This window comes from Vigna angularis, chromosome 6 (genome assembly GCF_016808095.1).
Source record: "Vigna angularis cultivar LongXiaoDou No.4 chromosome 6, ASM1680809v1, whole genome shotgun sequence".
NCBI lineage: Eukaryota > Viridiplantae > Streptophyta > Magnoliopsida > Fabales > Fabaceae > Vigna > Vigna angularis.
In genome coordinates, this window is record NC_068975.1 from 30,878,527 (window position 1) to 30,895,453 (window position 16,927).

Genomic DNA, 16,927 nt, shown 5'->3' on the forward strand with positions numbered 1-16,927 from the left:
TTCCAAGTTTACATGGTGCCAAAACAAGAGAGAAGTCACGGACTTCTTTGTTCCCCACTTCCAAATAAACCAAGTCCTGTGACTTCCTAGTTGCTTCCCCCACCCCTTCTAAAATAATATTAAAATAAAAACACAACATAAAATAAAATACTAGGTCCTTACACTTATTGTAACCCACCAAGCCAACTGAACGGGCCAAATTTTAAGAAAGTATCCATATCAATACTACACTCACTTTCTTTCAGCTTGGGCTTTTTGAGCCCTAAACCCAGCTCCGAAGACTTTTCACGTCCTTCCATGCCGTCGGAGCCAACACTCCAAACACAACACAACATAATGTAAGGTCCTTATGATGACGTCACCACCATCCCCAAAACCCAACACAACACTCCTTACCTTACCCTACCCCACTCCCTCACACTCCCACCCTCAACTCCTTTCTCTTTCTTCACTTTCTTCTTTCCACCCATCTCACATTTCTTTTTTTACTATCATACAATTATTGTTTTACCCCACTCCTTCCCTTTCTCTTTCTCCTTTTTCCCTTTTTTTTTTCTCTTCTTACTCCCTCCCTCTCTCTCCCTGCACAATTACCATGGGCAATGTGAATGGGAGAGACGATGTCAACGGTACTCCCTCCGAGACCGAAGGAGAAGAAGAAGAAGAAGACGACGACGAAGCTGCCGCTGTTGCACCTGCTCACGGTGTCGCCGATTGCATGTCCGCCAACCCTGGCTATCGTGCGCCTTCCGATATGATGGGTCATTCTCCCCCTGCTAGCCCTAGAACCACCCAATCTCCCTTCATGTTCGCCCCACAAGTAAACCCTCTCTTTACAGTTTATTGCTAAATGGGTTGTTTTTTTTTGTCCAGATTGTCAAAAAAATGTATTTTTTTTTCTTTGTTCTCCCTTGGCCTCCCCTTTCATGGATTAATCAGTTGCGAAAGTCTAAAGTTTTAATTGAATGTTGGTACATGTTTCTGGGTCGGCGTGTCTTAGAAGGCATGATGTCAGAGTGCACTCGTTTTGGAGGGTGAATCATGTAACTTTTTTTAGCCTTTTAAGATTGTAAAAGAACTCCTGTTGTAGAGTGGCTATGTGATGCAAGTTCGTGTGGTGGATTATTTAGTTCCGAAGCTCCTTCATCACTTTTCCTTTTTATTCTTCATTCACTACTTTGGAGTTCCATTCTCTCGCCCTGTGTTTTTAGTTATTGTATCAATCAGCATGTGTGGGAACCTAATTCAGTGTTTCGGTGACTGGGAAGTTTATGTATTGGGATTGCTTTAAAGGACTATATTCGCATCTTCTGAATTTTTTGTCCAGTTCAGGAATCAAGTACCCTACCCCTCACTCTCTCCTATGTTGATCGTGGACACTAGAGGCTACGTGATGTTTTCTTGTCAATCATATAAGATGTGCTATTTGGTCTCTAGGAAGCTTGGTTCTGAATTTTCGTTGCTTTGAATATACGTGCTTGGCTGTTGTCTGTGTGTAGGTATTGCTTTGGGGTTCTCTTTTTTTGGCAGTTGTTAACTGCTCCCCATTCTCTGTTTTTAGGTTCCGGTGGTTCCACTACAAAGACCTGATGAGATGCATACTCCAAGCCCTTCCTGGATGCAGACTACGTCAGGGTACGAGGATATGTACAGTGAACTTGGAATTCCAACGATGATTACTTGGAGTTATGATGGGAAAGAAGTGGCTGTGGAGGGATCATGGGATAATTGGAAAACAAGGTTTGGAATGTCTAGGATGTGTTTGGTAATGTTTTTCCTTTTTTGTTTTTTTGTTGTCATTTTCTGTTGATATGTTTCTCTCGCGTCACCTTTACAATTTCTTGAAAACTGGAACCAAAGAAAAAACAAGGTGGCGATTTTGAATTGTTAGTGAAGACATATTAACCGAAGATGAAACATAAAACAAATGAAATGCATACGTTATGTCCTTTTCATTTATCTTCGAAGCCTGCTATAGCTGTTGCTTAGATGATAATATTCTTGGTTCATCAGAATGTCCTTACAGAGATCAGGGAAGGATTTCACAATAATGAAAGTGTTGCCATCCGGTGTATACCAATTTCGATTTATTGTGGATGGCCAGTGGAGGTATGCACCTGACTTGCCTTGGGCTCAAGATGATGCGGGTAATGCTTACAACATTTTGGACTTGCAGGTACTTTTTTGTTGATAGACTTGAGATAATAATTGACATGTGATGGTGATTTTGTGTAAGCTTATCTTATTATTTAGGAACCCTGTTTGCGTGAATTGTCAAGGACCTTATTTTGTGCAACCTGGGATATATTTCCCTTTTCTCTCTCAAGTTATCAAATTCTTATTTTTCTTTTGGACTTTACATTCGATTTTAGTATCCCTTGCATCAGTCTTCTCCTTATAATGCTCTCCCTTTCTCATCTGTTTCATGATCTTAGGTTAGATATCTTCTATTGCAAGAGCTTTGTTTTCAATGGATATGATCCTGAACTCATTTCAATGTCACTTTGTGGCTACGTAACTCTGCAGGTCTCCTTTGTTTTTTAGATAACCACCCTTAATATCCATGGAATAAATTTTTATAGCGGTTTTACATTAAAATTTATCCATTTCTTTTAGAGTAATTTTTTTTTATTTTGTAATTTTATACATGCCAATTTTTCTCATGTCACTCTAGTAAAACTTATTTGGTGATCGGTAGAACTTGCAATATCTAACCAGGGGATGGGAAGATGATGATAAAATTGGTTTCATTGCATATCTTAGTACTAAAAATAATGTCTGCGCTATGTTTTACTGCCAGAAGGCGCGAACATCTATATTGAGACTAACAATTTTGTATATTACATAAAGGATTATGTTCCTGAGGACATTGGAAGCATTTCTAGTTTTGAACCTCCTAAATCACCAGACTCTAGTTATAACAACTTACAACTTAGTTCCGAAGATTATGCAAAGGAGCCACCATTGGTTCCTCCATATTTGCAAATGACGCTTCTTAACATTCCGTCAACAAATATGGAAATCCAACCTCTTACAGCCAGACCTCAGCATGTAGTGCTCAATCATCTTTACATGCAGAAAGGAAAGGGTAGCCCTTCAGTGGTCGCACTTGGCACAACTCATCGGTTTCTAGCCAAATATGTGACTGTGGTGCTGTACAAGTCTTTGCAGAGGTAAAGATAAATTACATGGACTGTGTAGCCTTTTAAATCCTTTTAGCTAATATAGCTTCCACCAGTACGGCTATAAGTGAGAAATTCTAAGCTCCATAAGGATAATTACATGAAAGTGAACATTGTGGTACATATAATGCCAATGGCTTGATGGCTATTCATCATGCAATTCAGTTTTTATTCTTACATCATTTTGATGGCTATTATGTAGGAACTTTTTCCTGGTACATTTCTTTTTGGTACATATTATCTAGGAATTTTGATTAATCCACACTAAAATAAAAGGGGAAAGAAAAAAGGTATTTTCATGCCATTTGTTGTGGTTTATCTCGTTTACTGTTTATATCCACACACCTCACTTTCTCTCATCAACAAATGTGTATGTGCATGTTTAATTTTTATGATAAAGTTTCATATTTGTACTAAATGACTGAAAGGCGTATGTCAAGGCATCATACACCAAAAATATCTAGATCCCATTGTAAAATTAACCATTATTTTTGTGAAATCTTGATGTTATGGGTCTTTAGAACAGGCTTTTCCTGTGCTTCAATTTCATGAATTATACAAAAAATATGCTGCTACTGGAGTTTTAAAAAAATTAAATGAAGTCCGTGATAACTTAAATTGTGTGTTTGCTGAAGCTTTTTTCATCAAAGTATCATTTTTTGAAAAGTAATAGTTTCGTGTTTATATTACAACTTTTCAAGATAATCAGAATCTCAAAATAGTTAGAGATATTTTCAAAATCATCAGAAGCTGAAAATAGTTAGAAACATTGATTATGGGTTGAAATTATTTGAATTTTCAAATTCCGTAAATTCAAAGTTTGTCATTTTCCTGGAGCAGAAAATCTCCCGCAGTGCACCATTTGACGAATGGTCATACCTCTTTCTTGAACTAGGCGTCGCAGTTTTCTGCTATAGCCGCTGTTTGATCTAATGCGTTATGCAACTTGAGTTCTATCCCATTAAACGATGGGTTAACTTACACAATTATAACATCTACAAGTCTCTGATTCACCAAAAAAACAAAAGTAGATAACCTTGTAAGTCTCTGTCATGGCGTTTCTGTTTTAACTTTGCTTTTGCCAACTCAAAAAAGGCAGTTAACCCCACCTTTACAAGAATAAAGTGCCTCTGATTCGCCTTTTTTAATTCTGTGCATCTGTTTTGATATCACCTTCGCTATCTTAAACGTCCCATTACTCCAGAGATTCGCAGATTGCAATGCATGCATCATATTCCTTTTGGAATTAGGTTCCCCGCCTCTACTTTGCATCATCCTTTCTTCAAAACTCATGACATTGCAACTAACACATCCTTTTTGGTTTATATTCAAATGAATAACACTGTACCTTCCTGTTACTTTTTAAAGAAAACACTTGATAAAAAAAACATGTGTAATAAATAATATTTTGGAAAGATAATAATTTTATGATTATTTTATTCAGCATGTAAGAATATTAGTAAAAGAAAATGTTGTACGAGGATTTAGATCACGTCAAAATCACGAGCGCTGTCAGAGTGCGTAATAATCAGAAGTTATATTTTGTTCCATTACTTGTTAACAGACTACATTTCTCTGATGAGGCTTCTAACAATCGCTTATAAAGGTAAGACCTTATAATACTGTTCCTACTTTTTTTTAATCTTTTGGTCAATAATTGGACCCTACCCAACTCAGCAGCTGTCTGTATAAAGGACAACCCTCTCAACCTTATGGTTCCTTTAGCAGTAGGGAAAAAAACCGAGTTCCAAATCAGTTCCCCACTACTTCAAACTACTCATCAATGATTCAGTTTTATTTGAAACAAAGCCAGTCACTTTTTATAAAATCTTTTATTTTAATCATATTGTTTTTCTTTACAAGACTCCTTATGAGATCTTGCTTAAAGAATAATCCGAATTAATTTTTCCTTGAATCGTTATAAAAAAGCTGAGAAGCTTGTGAATTCTGTCAATTGGGAGTAATGCATCAGTAAATTCCGCTTGAAGTGTCATTTTGGTAGCAAGTTTTATCATAACATGAGTTGAAATTATTAATGAATGACATCATTATAGGTACATATATAATTGAAGATGCTGGCTAAAATTCAGTACACACTGCAACAATTCTGGCCAACCTTTAGCAAGGAAATATGTAGAAAGTTCATAAACACAATAAAAAAGGCATCTAGCTCCATGTATAGGAAATGCCAACTCTGAGGGATGCCGTTGAAATCATATACAAAGCATTAAAATATTCATCACTACTATGCACCTTATTCCACGCTCCAGCAACAGGCACAGCACAAGAAGTTGCTTCACTTGATGATCAGCTACTAGAACACCAAGTTATAAATTACTACATAATAATACTGATCTACATTACACTGCATGCATTTGGGTTCTCATCGCTGAAAATCTGAGAGTCATAAGGGTAGTCTAAGTAGTCAAAGTAGTCAACGTAGGATCTCATCGGCAAATATTCGCTTCTCTTAATCTCAGCTTTGTTTTCATCCTCTTCTTCACCATCATCTCCCTTGCTTTCTTCACCTTCCTTTTTCTCTTCTTTCTCTTCTTTCTCTTCCTCTTCCTTCTTTTCCTTTTCCTCCTCTTTCACAACAGAAGCTTGCTTTTTGGTTCTCTTGTACACATAATCAACCAGCTTTTCTGGGTCAATCACACCTTTCACTATCACTTGATCATTTCCCAAGCTCGTCTCCACCGACTCTACTCCTGCATTAATCAATACGTGTTAGCATGTAACAGATTGCTCTCAAATGATTAAATTATGTGTTAGAGTTTAAAGTTCAGAGATTAATTAAATTAAAAGCACGAGTTAAACGCAAAGCGTGTCTTTAATATATTGTTTATAATACCAGTTAAAGTTATGCCCTACATAAAAAAAGTTGAAACAGTGAATTGATGATGTTAAAGATTCATCTCTCGACATCATGTAACACCTCCTTCTCCGCCACCTCCTCATAAATAAGCATATTGAAATGCAAAATTTTGCGCAGTTAAGGTAAAATATTTATGGCCTTTTTCGCACACAAAAATAGGTGTACATGACATTGGTAGTGCGATTAATATATAATCCTCGAGATCCAATTAAGATCAACATCACAACTCTCACGGTCAAAAGGCTACACCAAAAACCTTGAAATCAAGCACATTTTTGAAAGGAACGGGATTAGCGCCACGCCTTATGCTTCTTGACCTAGCTTTCAATACAGAGACGATGACAGTTTTTTTTAATACACTCTCCATTATTGTCTTGTTGAGAGAATTTCGTTTTGTGTTTACTGAAAAATCCAAAACATACTTTGATCCTTTTCGTGAGATCCGCATGAAATTTATCCAACACTTAAAGAAGGAAACAATGCACCAAAAAGTGCGTTCGAAATACGCTCTTAGTAATTTTTGCATTCCAAATTTATTCACGTGTTGTAAGCATATACAAAAGGGGATTTCATATCTTAAAACTACACATAAAATAAAATTATATAAAAAAAAGTACATGTTCGTCATTATGAGATCAAAATACTGAATTTTTAAATAACAAATAAGAAAATTCAAAGAAAAAGAAAAAAAAAGAATTGTCTTTAAATGTGTAGGTTCCAAGATAGCGAGTGCTCGAGGGAAGGAGAGACAGTTCGCACGAGCAATCAATAATTCATTACAGAAGATAGAGAATGAAACATCAAGAAAAAGCATGAATCCATGTACCTTTAATCTTGCGGATCCCCTTTTCTATAACTTGAGCACATGCTTCACAATGCATTCGAACTTTGAGGACTACTGTTACAACAGGAGGTGGCTGACAAACAATTTGAAACAACAATATAAGACATGTTACATTGATTCAACCATACCTAGAAATATCATCAGTTTCGTCAAAACTGATGTATGAGCAATGACAGTTTAACTGCATGCTTAATTCTCAAACTCAACTACTTGTGAACATAAATAGTCTTTTACATGCCCATAGGGTTAGTTTAGGTTACTGATGTTGGATCTATTTAGATCAGTTTGCAAAATTAGATTTTTACTCATTTATATCCCTAATCGATTTAGATATTAACATGTTAGTTGGTGAAATAAAAGAGGCCTAAGTGATTCCACTGACTTGTAATTTGTTAATGGGACATGTGGGGTTTCCCACTGTACACTATAAGCCAAGGGAGCAAAGACTACAATCTTGGTCACAAAACACAGTCTCACAGAACTGCATTGACCGCTGAGCTCATAATAGAGAGTGGCTGTGGTTACAACTTCCAACTTCTTCCACTTCACATGGTTTTGTTTGTACTTATGCGTGTGCCTTAAGAATTGTGAAATGTATGGCATATGGCATATAGCGTTATGAACTTCCCTACTTGACAGGGCGGGCACGGTAAAAAGTGAAAACAAGATATATAATAATCCCCGTGAAGGTGACCCCATTTGGCTGCATACATGCATGTCAAGTTGCAAAAGAGGGTGGGGTCAAGCCCTCTTAATTGTCACCACCGTTGCCCTCGTTACACGTGCCTTGTGGGAGAGTGCCATCATTCTCCTGACTTTGTTTCGTTACTTTCATGCTAGCATAGCATCCATCTTCCTTGGAAACAACAGGAACAAGAAACCAAAAGAGAACAAACTATGGAAACTAAAGGCCAAAGCATTTCACATTTTCACTTTGCTGTAAAGTAAGCATGTTGGTCGTCTTTATCATGCACCATCCTCGTTTTAATCTCCAAGGTAAAAGAAAGAAACTAATTACAGGTTTGAAGTTTTGCTAGTAATTCTCAAGGGCTTGCTGTGTCTAGTTATAAAATTGATTTTGCATGGTTATGATAAAATGACTGACGTTTGAGTGATTTTATTCTAAATATGTTGGTACTAAAATTCAGTGTAAGTAAAAAAAAACAGAGATATTTTTTCGTCAAGAAATTAAACATGATATCTATTTGAGAGTGCTTTTGGATTACACAACATGAAACCAACCCTATGTACTTAGAAGATCTCTTGAGGTGAATGAATGATTAGCTACAACATTTTTTGCCACTGTTATAAATTAATCTCTATTACAAGAAATCAGCAAAAGGAAAACTGGTATGTCTAATATAGAAGGCAATAGGGGGAGAATAATTTACCTCCTCTTTTTTCTGCTCTGGCTGCGGTTCTTTGACTTCTTCTTTTTTCTCATCTGGAGGTTTCGGCAAAGGTGAAATGAGCTCCACTTTCTTACCACTTTTCTTTTGTAGCCTCTCACACACCTTTATGGGGTCTGCTGCCTTTCCTTTCACTACCACTTTGCTTGCCTTGCTATCTGCAGTCACCTCCTCCACTCCTGTTTCACAAAAAGGATTATAACTTAAATTTTGATAATATTTCATTATTGTTAATCTCCCCCACCACCTATACCTTTATCTATGTATTAAACTATAGTGCCATGATAATTTTTTGTCACCATTTGATGTGTAAAGTTACCTCTAAAAGTTGAGAATAATATATACCTGACAAATTACTTCATCATGTATATGCTGCTAAATTCAAAAACAATCATAGATAACGGATCCCTCTAACAAGAAAAAGAGAGGTAAAAGAGAGATCAAAAGTACAAGCTGACACAAATACTCAAAAGCTAGTCACGTACGAACAGCTCTTTCGAACTTTGATCCTCCTCTAATTGCATTCATGGATTTACATTAATCAGATTAAATTACTAGCTTAGAGCATAAACAGAATTACTTAATTAAAATAACCTTCAAATCCTTTCAATGCTTTTGCAACTTTCCTTGCACAAGCTTCACAGTGCATATCAACCTTGAGTACTATCAGCGGAGGCTCTTCATCTTTTTTCTCTTCTTCCTTCTTTTCCTCTGTGGTTTCTTCTTTCTTTTCTTCTTCCTTGTTCTTACAACATTAATTAGAAATAGCAAAGATGTGAGTGAAAAATGGATCTCCATATGACTAACATGTAATGCATTACACGATAATGATGCCGCCATCACAGAGCAGACATTATAAAAGATCACAAAAGTTAGAGAGAATATGCATGATCCCAATCCTATAGTGTAGTTAGTTTCCAAAGCTAAAAGTTGTTGAAAAAAGGAAAGAGACAGATTGATTAAGAATAAATATGGACAGATAATTTTGGTGTAAGAAAGAAGTCTTACTTCACCCATTTGTGTGATAATGGACAGTGATCTCTGCTTCAGAAGTGTTGCAGTGGTGTAATATATTGGAGGTAGCAATTGATGATTTCTCTTGTTTGGTTTCTCTCTTATTTCTCTTTCCTTGTTTGGATTCTTTGTATAGCATGTTATAGTTTCAGACAGAAGAAGGAAGCACATTAAATTGACGTGGGGATTCTGAAAATCTGAGGTGGACCGTTTAATGTAACACCGTATGGCTGACTCAGCATCCACAAAGCTTTGTACCCTTGTTTCATTTCCTGTGTTTCATAGACTTTATATTTCATTCAATAAATAAATAAATATATAGACTTTCGATTTTATTCATCAAAAATTATCTATAGATTTTGAATTTTCAAACTTAACCCACTAGTAGGTGGACCAACATAGTTGGTGAAAACTGTTGCATAATTTATTTTAAACAAAATGCTATTTTTGAAGGTACTATATTAATTGTTAAAAAACTCAAAACTAAAAAAAAAACGAAAAGTATTATTGATGATTTTTTTAAATGTATTTATGATATATTTTTAATAAAATAATTTTATCATTACTTTTTTAGCTAGAATTGACATTTTCTTTATTTGCAAAATTTCATTTTCTTCCTGATTGTCTCTTAAATACGAGGAATAAGATACTTCTTCAGCCTCTAATATTATGGCTATTTAATGCGTTTTTACAAAAATGTTTACCTTAGAGTTTTTAAAAAATTGTTCAGGGCATGAAAAAATTATGCTAATAAACAAAATAAATACATTAGTAACATAACTCATTAAATTTATTGTTTTATTGATTATTATTTGTTCATTTCAAGATAATAAATATTTTAAGTTAAATTATTTAATGAGTTTTCTTTCTTTTTCTTTAAAGTATTATTTTCACCATTTAAATGTTGGCATCTTGATCCCTCTTTCAACACTATCTAAACATCTTAATTTTATATATTTAATAACATTTGCATTAATTTGAATGGATCTCACCAAAATCATATATTGTACTAATTATTGAAAAAAATAATTCGTTTCGCCAATAGGCATAATTGTCTAGATTTATATATTTATCTTTTAAATGACTTTATAGCTTTAAGATTGGTTTCGGGATTTTTTTATGATAATTCTTTAACTTGATTAAATATATCAATTGTAAACGGATGCTAAATAACTCCTAATTTTCATCCTTCCGGTAAAAGGTTAATTACCAATTGAAGGCAAATTCTTATAAAAAAATTGTTTATCATACAAAATTAAAGTTCACTTAATCATAATCTTGATTAGTGGCTAAGCTTAATGTTCAATGAAGGAGATATTGATCATCAAGTTTTTTAATTTTCATGCATATAAATTAGTATATAAACAAAAACGTATATTTTAACTTTAATATATTTCATATATTTAATACTCCCAATTTTTTTATACCTCCGACACTGAGCGTGATAATGATTATAAAATGACGTTGCAACCTTTGTTTGTAAGGTTGGTGTTGAATTTATAGCGAAATTGCGGAACACATAAATGATCTCCCTACTATTGGGTGCACTCATCCTCATCGTCCTCATTAAATCAAAACTGCTAAATAAAAATTCAACGACTTGCCTTCAAAACATTAACAGCCACTGCATTAAATTTGGGTGCACCAATTCAAATCTCTACCACTACCACTTTCGCAGGAAACATATTAAAAAAATGTCGGCAAATTAGAGGAAATTAATCAACACGAATGATAAAAATATTTTATACCTTTTTTTTTATAAGATGATTAAAATGAGAATTTAAATATATTAGAATGTTTCTGTCATTTGATGGGACAGAGTAACAGTGTTATATGATTCGTCTACAACCATGGAAAAGGTTATGATACTGATAGATAAAGTCACATGTAACTTTGAGGTGATAGTGTAAAATTACCAGCAGCCGATTTGACGTTTTCGATTGGCCGTTTCTGAAAAATAAAAATTATTTATAATGGTTTTCAATAAAATGCTAAAAATATACTCACGATTAATTTCATCCAACATTAAATCAAAATGTATGAAATAATAAGTTTGGTATAACAATTCCTATTTTCACTACTCATATGTAAATTTCATATTTAAATAATTAATATAAACTAAATTTAACTTTTGGAAAATACTTAAATAAAAAAAATAAACTTTTTTCGTTTTGATTGATGAACTTATACTACATATAAATAAATATTTTTTTAAAAATAATAATAATAATAATAGTATTACAAGAAAAGTAGACAAATAAATGGACGGTAACTTCACGGTGTGACAGGTCATTTGAAAGCATTTACAAAACAAAAATAAAGAATCATATACGAACAATTTAATAATAAATTATGATAGTAAATAGTAAGTAGAAGAATTGTAGCTCTTTTATTATAAATTCGTGACATTTTTTTCTAAGCATGAGAATTGTGAATAATATATTCTTCAATTAATTATAAGATTGCATTAAGCAAGTTTCACATTTTTTAAAATTTTTGTATTCTCTTCCTAATCAAACAAGAATAGTTGTAGCTTGTACATTCGTTTGTATCTTCTTTCCTCCCACTTTTTTACGTGTAAGTTTTCTTTCCTTCCTTCTTTTACTTAATTTTTCTTCTAAACTCATTTTTCACATAAATTGTTCGACTTGTAAATAAAAGACTTCATTCTTAAATTTGTTTTAGATTTGTTTTAAGTGATTTATTGTATATAATTTAAGTAAATTTGAAAGCATGAATTTAAGGAAGGAATGAACGGATGGTTTTCAGGATGAAAAGATGAGACGGGAAAGACAACTTAAGTCGTGTGCTTTTATACAGAAACCCTAACCTTAAAAGAATTCATTCTTAATTAAAAAAATCGTTGTAACATATGTACTTGATCTCAGATGAAATGTTGAATGCTTGAACCTTTGTGGAGCCATTCAAAAGCATAGATTCATTACCAAATAAAGTGTTATCCTCCTGTTGAATCGATCTCAAGATGTATTACGTTTACTAATATTTCAACCCATATAGTTGTGCTGGTTGAACATACGAAGTTAAGTTATGCAGTAATGTTGTTTATAGTTTTAATTTGCCATAGAGCATTATGCATATGAAAAATTGTTTATATTCTGATAAAGCTTTGGCAGACTGCATTTCCCAGGACCCATTGTCTAGATTACACTGGATTCTCTGTCGTACGTTTTCTTACACCGTATTTCTCTTCCAAGGTAAGTTTGCACTACATGTCAGGGCGTGCAGCAAGTCTAAATAATGCTATCATCATTCATACTTCCATCCGACAGTTTATTTCTGATTTTACCCAGTGGTTTTTGTCGGATTTAATTCTGAATTATTATACTTTATCATTTGACATTTTAATGCTAATAATCTCTTATTATTATTTACTCAAATAATTTGTCACTTGGAAACTTAACTTTTACAGGTTCTATAATTGTCTTCATTATTCCAAGTTGTTTATGAACAACTTTTTCAGTATTTGGCACTGGCTATAGCCAGTGAATAAATAATTTATAAATTTTGGAATAAAAAGATAAATTTAATATGGAATTGGTGAAAACCCCTTTTGCTTTCAACGACCAGAAAATGGATGGATGAGACCACTGCATCGGAATAAATGGAATAAAAGAAACTCGGGCCACTTTCCAATATTGGACCCTATGAGATGCTGAAGCCCTGATACTCTTTCTGGGCCTAGTAATCCGATGAAGCCCACTTCATCATTTAGCAGATAAGGCTGGTCCGTTTCTGGCTCTACGGGTTGGATTTGATTTATTTGTCGAAACCTACCTTTTTCAAAAGATATTACAAATTTACAAACCAAATTTTATCTGTAAGTTTTTAATAGTCAGTAACGTGTTTTTAAAAATGAATTTTTACATTGAATTGATTTTAAATCTGAAAAATTACTAGTTTCTTTTTCCTACTTTTTTTTTCAAATTAAATCAGTGTACTTTTTTCTATTGAAAATTCATATCAAAGTTAAATTCTAATTGTATAATAATAATAACAATGCATATTCATTAAACTCGACTATAGTTAATTAACTAGTGTTGTAGCATAAAAATTTCCATTTATGTAGCAAACAAGATTTTGGATGGCGCTAAAATCATCCAAGCAAAAGCCCATACCATTTAAACTCATCATCAACTTGTGGACATCCAATATCAATTACGAAACGTATATAAGCATCATGTTTGATTGTGTAATAAATAATTTGAGAGATTGTAACCAAAAACATCATGTTCCGTGTGACCTTAGATAGAACCTTTTATCAATTAGATACAAAGAAAATACAATCACCAAAATCAAAACAGAAATATGAATGTCTAACAGAAGGGTCCCACACTATGACTCTACTAACCTCCAATGTAAAATTAATCTTCCTTCCAATAGAAGATTAACATTAGAAAACTGTGACAAAAGTTGTAACTAAGCAAAAACCATAAGAAATGAACAGAATTCAGTTAGAGGGTATGATTGGGTTTGAGTGCCAGGAAGAAAAATGTGGGCTAATTGGAGCCCACCGTTTTGGACCACTCTCAACTCCCGCTGCATCTACAAAACTACAAACAAATTAATAAGGTAGTGGTGGCTTTACTCAATTCCACCCTCCAAACATGATATGCGTCCATAGGTTGGTTCATGTTCATTACTCACCAATGAATGGACCATGATCTCTTTTGTGTAACAAATATTATAGATGCTTCATTACGCTTGCGAGTGAGACACTTTCCTTTAGACACGTGTACGGTCGGCACGAGGTAGTGCATGATCATTATTGCACACAACAAAACTCATAAAACCCATAATTCTAATAGTATTAAAATTAACCATACGCATACACAGTGTATGGCATTTAATTGATTGCTATTTATAGGGATTGAGGAAGGTGCATTGAGTCAACAAGATTGGGCGTCTCATTCAAAGATAGCACATGCGTGCTGAATTGCAAAGCCATCAATCTTGTGTTACTGCAAGTATTAACAGCATACATATCCTCTGCCTCTGGCCACCCTCTCAAAAGTGTCGATAAAACCTCACCATGAAATTCAACTTTGAGGGATTACGTGTTGCTGTTTGATTGGTTAGTGTGGTTTGCTAATGCCTTCTTAAGTTTGCTTTTCTGTCTCTTTCCTTTGCGTTGCTGCTCTCATAACTTTTCTCTGTGTTTCATCTCGGCCTCAGATCTGATCTTTTGATCCACAACCATGGCTGAAAAGGTAAGCAGCTTTCATGGCCATCTCAATTATCACTCTTTTTTCTGGATTAGTGTCCTTTACATAATGTCCTTGTTTACGAACTAAAATTGTGATTTCAATTCCTACTTTAATTCTGCTTGAATTTGTAGCATAATGGTGAAGCCATTCTTTATTCTATTCCACAGTTGTAAGATTGGTTCATTTTGGATACATATAGAGTAGTATAATTCTGATGGGTGGTTTTTATTGAACACATTAATTCAGGTGACTATCATGAAACTCAAGGTTGACCTTGAGTGTGGAAAATGCTGCAAGAAAGTTAAGAAAGTTCTCGCCAAGTATCCTCGTGAGTTCATCACCACTTGCTTTAATTTTCTCTACTACGTGTGTTATACATACGTTAGAATCACGATAAATTTTGCAATTTGCATACATTTATTTTCTGGATATACCAAACATTAAGGAGGGAATCAAATTGAGTTGATTTTTTGGATGTTGAAATTTTGTGAACAAGAGAAATTCGGGACCAGAAATACGATGAGAAGGCAAACATGGTGTTCATTACGGTGGTGTGTTGTAGCCCCGAGAAAATTAGGGACAAGCTTTGCTACAAAGGTGGAGGCTCCATCAAGAGCATTGAGATATTAGACCTACCCAAGCCCAAGCCCGCCGAGCCTAAGAAGGAGGCCGATAAGCCCAAGCCCGAACCCGAGAAAAAGAAAGACGCGGAGAAACCTAAAGCCGACGCTCCTAAACAAGAAGCCGGTAAGCCCAAGGCCGAGCCCGAGAAGAAGAAAGACGGCGGCGAGAAGCCCAAGTCTGAGCCTGAGAAAAAGAAAGACGCGGAAAAGCCTAAAGCAGAGGCTCCCAAAAAGGAAGCCGAAAAACCCAAGGAAGCGGAAAAGCCCAAAGACAAGCCGGCACCTGCTGCGTTACCCGTTCAGCCACATATAGCACCACCGATGGCGGTTCCAATTGGGATGCTCTATGCTCCTGCTCCCTGCTATGAAGGTAGGCCCGTTGGGCCTTTCTACGAATACGGTGGGCCCATGAACTATTACGACGGGTACTATGCAAGGCCCGTTTATGACAGTTACGGTGGTGGCAGGCCCTCTTATTTGAACAACCGTGGTGAGCAATATTTCAGCGACGAGAACCCTTCAGGTTGCACAATCATGTGATTGCATTATTGGCTCTGTAAATGATGGTGCCCTTTCACTTCGTCTCCGTTTCATCATGTTGAACTATTTCTTTGTTTTTCTTGATTAAAATTCAAAGGTGTTAGAGGGAGGGGAAAAAAATAAGGGATATTTAATTAAATGTTATAAATGCTATACTACCAACATGTTTTGTTCTACGTTTGATGAGTTAATAAAATAAGGTTTCTTTACCAACAAGGAATCTGTCTCTGGAAGTGGATTTGCCTTTTGAAATTGATTTTCCTCGAAGTGAATAACTTTCTAACCAATATCACCCACCACTAGTACTTTTTAGGTGGGTAAGGTCATAATAAAGACGCGATTACACGATTTATTTTTTTTCGTACATTTTTTTAATAATTGATAGATAAAACAAACACCTACACTAGATAAGTTGTTGTAGTTTATTACATTATATATGCTTTTCCTATGAGATTTATTAGTTTTTTCTTTTCTGTTGTTGTTGTCGATAAGCTTTTAGTAGTTAGTGATAAATGATGAATGACCTGTGAAGATAATGATGACAAATTGACAACCATATCTCTTTTTTTTCCTTGCCCTTTTCCCGTCTGATTAGATCCATGAACCTAAACATAATTTGAATGAGTACAACCAGATACTGAAAAGATGCATACAACTTTGTTCACACACAAAAAAAAGGTTTTGAGGGTATCATTACAATACACATAAAAAGGTTTTGTTAACGTGATTTGCTTTCTCGATCAACCTCAAAAAAATGAATGTAGAATGATGATAAACCTAAGTGGGAGTTACAAATATGAAGGAAATGAAATGTAGAATATTCCACGGCAAGAGCAGTAGCAATCGGGTGGGGGAAAAGGGGTCCTGAATTAATCGCATGATGCATGATGAGGTAATATAAGTATGAATAAATAATAAATAATGGGTAAAAGGAGCACCCACCATGAAGAACCAAATCTCAATTATAGGGTGATCTTAATGTTTAAGCATCATGATTATTTCTTTGTAAATTCTTTCGAAGCTACGATGCCACCAAAATTTGTCAGTTTCTTCAACCTGCATCATCACATGCTTTGGACAGATATGTTCACAAAAAATTAGTATTACTAAATAGATGTAAAGTAGTGCTTAGAGATACGAACACCATGTGATCACACATAATCACAAGTCCACAGAGCCATAACCAAGAATCGTGTCGGCACCGTCACGTTG

The 16,927-nt window shown here is 34.7% G+C and overlaps 3 protein-coding genes across 4 annotated transcripts; 2 read left to right on the top strand and 1 right to left on the bottom strand.

Annotated features, from left to right (window-relative positions):
- The first annotated feature begins 384 nt into the window (after positions 1–384).
- Positions 385–3,364, top strand: LOC108340905 (SNF1-related protein kinase regulatory subunit beta-2). Its single transcript, XM_017578469.2, has 4 exons — positions 385–820; positions 1,562–1,740; positions 2,014–2,176; positions 2,851–3,364. The coding sequence occupies exons 1-4, from the start codon at positions 596–598 to the stop codon at positions 3,175–3,177; spliced, it is 894 nt and encodes a 297-aa protein (XP_017433958.1). The 5' UTR covers positions 385–595; the 3' UTR covers positions 3,178–3,364.
- A 1,908-nt stretch (positions 3,365–5,272) lies between these two features.
- LOC108342181 (heavy metal-associated isoprenylated plant protein 7) lies at positions 5,273–9,587 on the bottom strand. The gene is made up of 5 exons (XM_017579901.2): positions 9,322–9,587; positions 8,908–9,058; positions 8,296–8,492; positions 6,887–6,977; positions 5,273–5,893 (listed from the first exon to the last, which is right to left on the bottom strand). The coding sequence occupies exons 1-5, from the start codon at positions 9,496–9,498 to the stop codon at positions 5,538–5,540; spliced, it is 972 nt and encodes a 323-aa protein (XP_017435390.2). The 5' UTR covers positions 9,499–9,587; the 3' UTR covers positions 5,273–5,537.
- Positions 9,588–14,223: 4,636 nt separating this feature from the next.
- LOC108341771 (pollen-specific leucine-rich repeat extensin-like protein 1) lies at positions 14,224–15,931 on the top strand. Of its 2 annotated transcripts, XM_017579420.2 has the most exons (4): positions 14,224–14,419; positions 14,521–14,555; positions 14,799–14,880; positions 15,051–15,931. In XM_017579420.2, the coding sequence occupies exons 2-4, from the start codon at positions 14,544–14,546 to the stop codon at positions 15,713–15,715; spliced, it is 759 nt and encodes a 252-aa protein (XP_017434909.1). In that variant the 5' UTR covers positions 14,224–14,419; positions 14,521–14,543; the 3' UTR covers positions 15,716–15,931. The 2 variants fall into 2 exon arrangements, with proteins under 2 accessions (XP_017434909.1, XP_017434908.1); XM_017579419.2 differs by having other exon boundaries at positions 14,224–14,555.
- Positions 15,932–16,927: the final 996 nt, after the last annotated feature.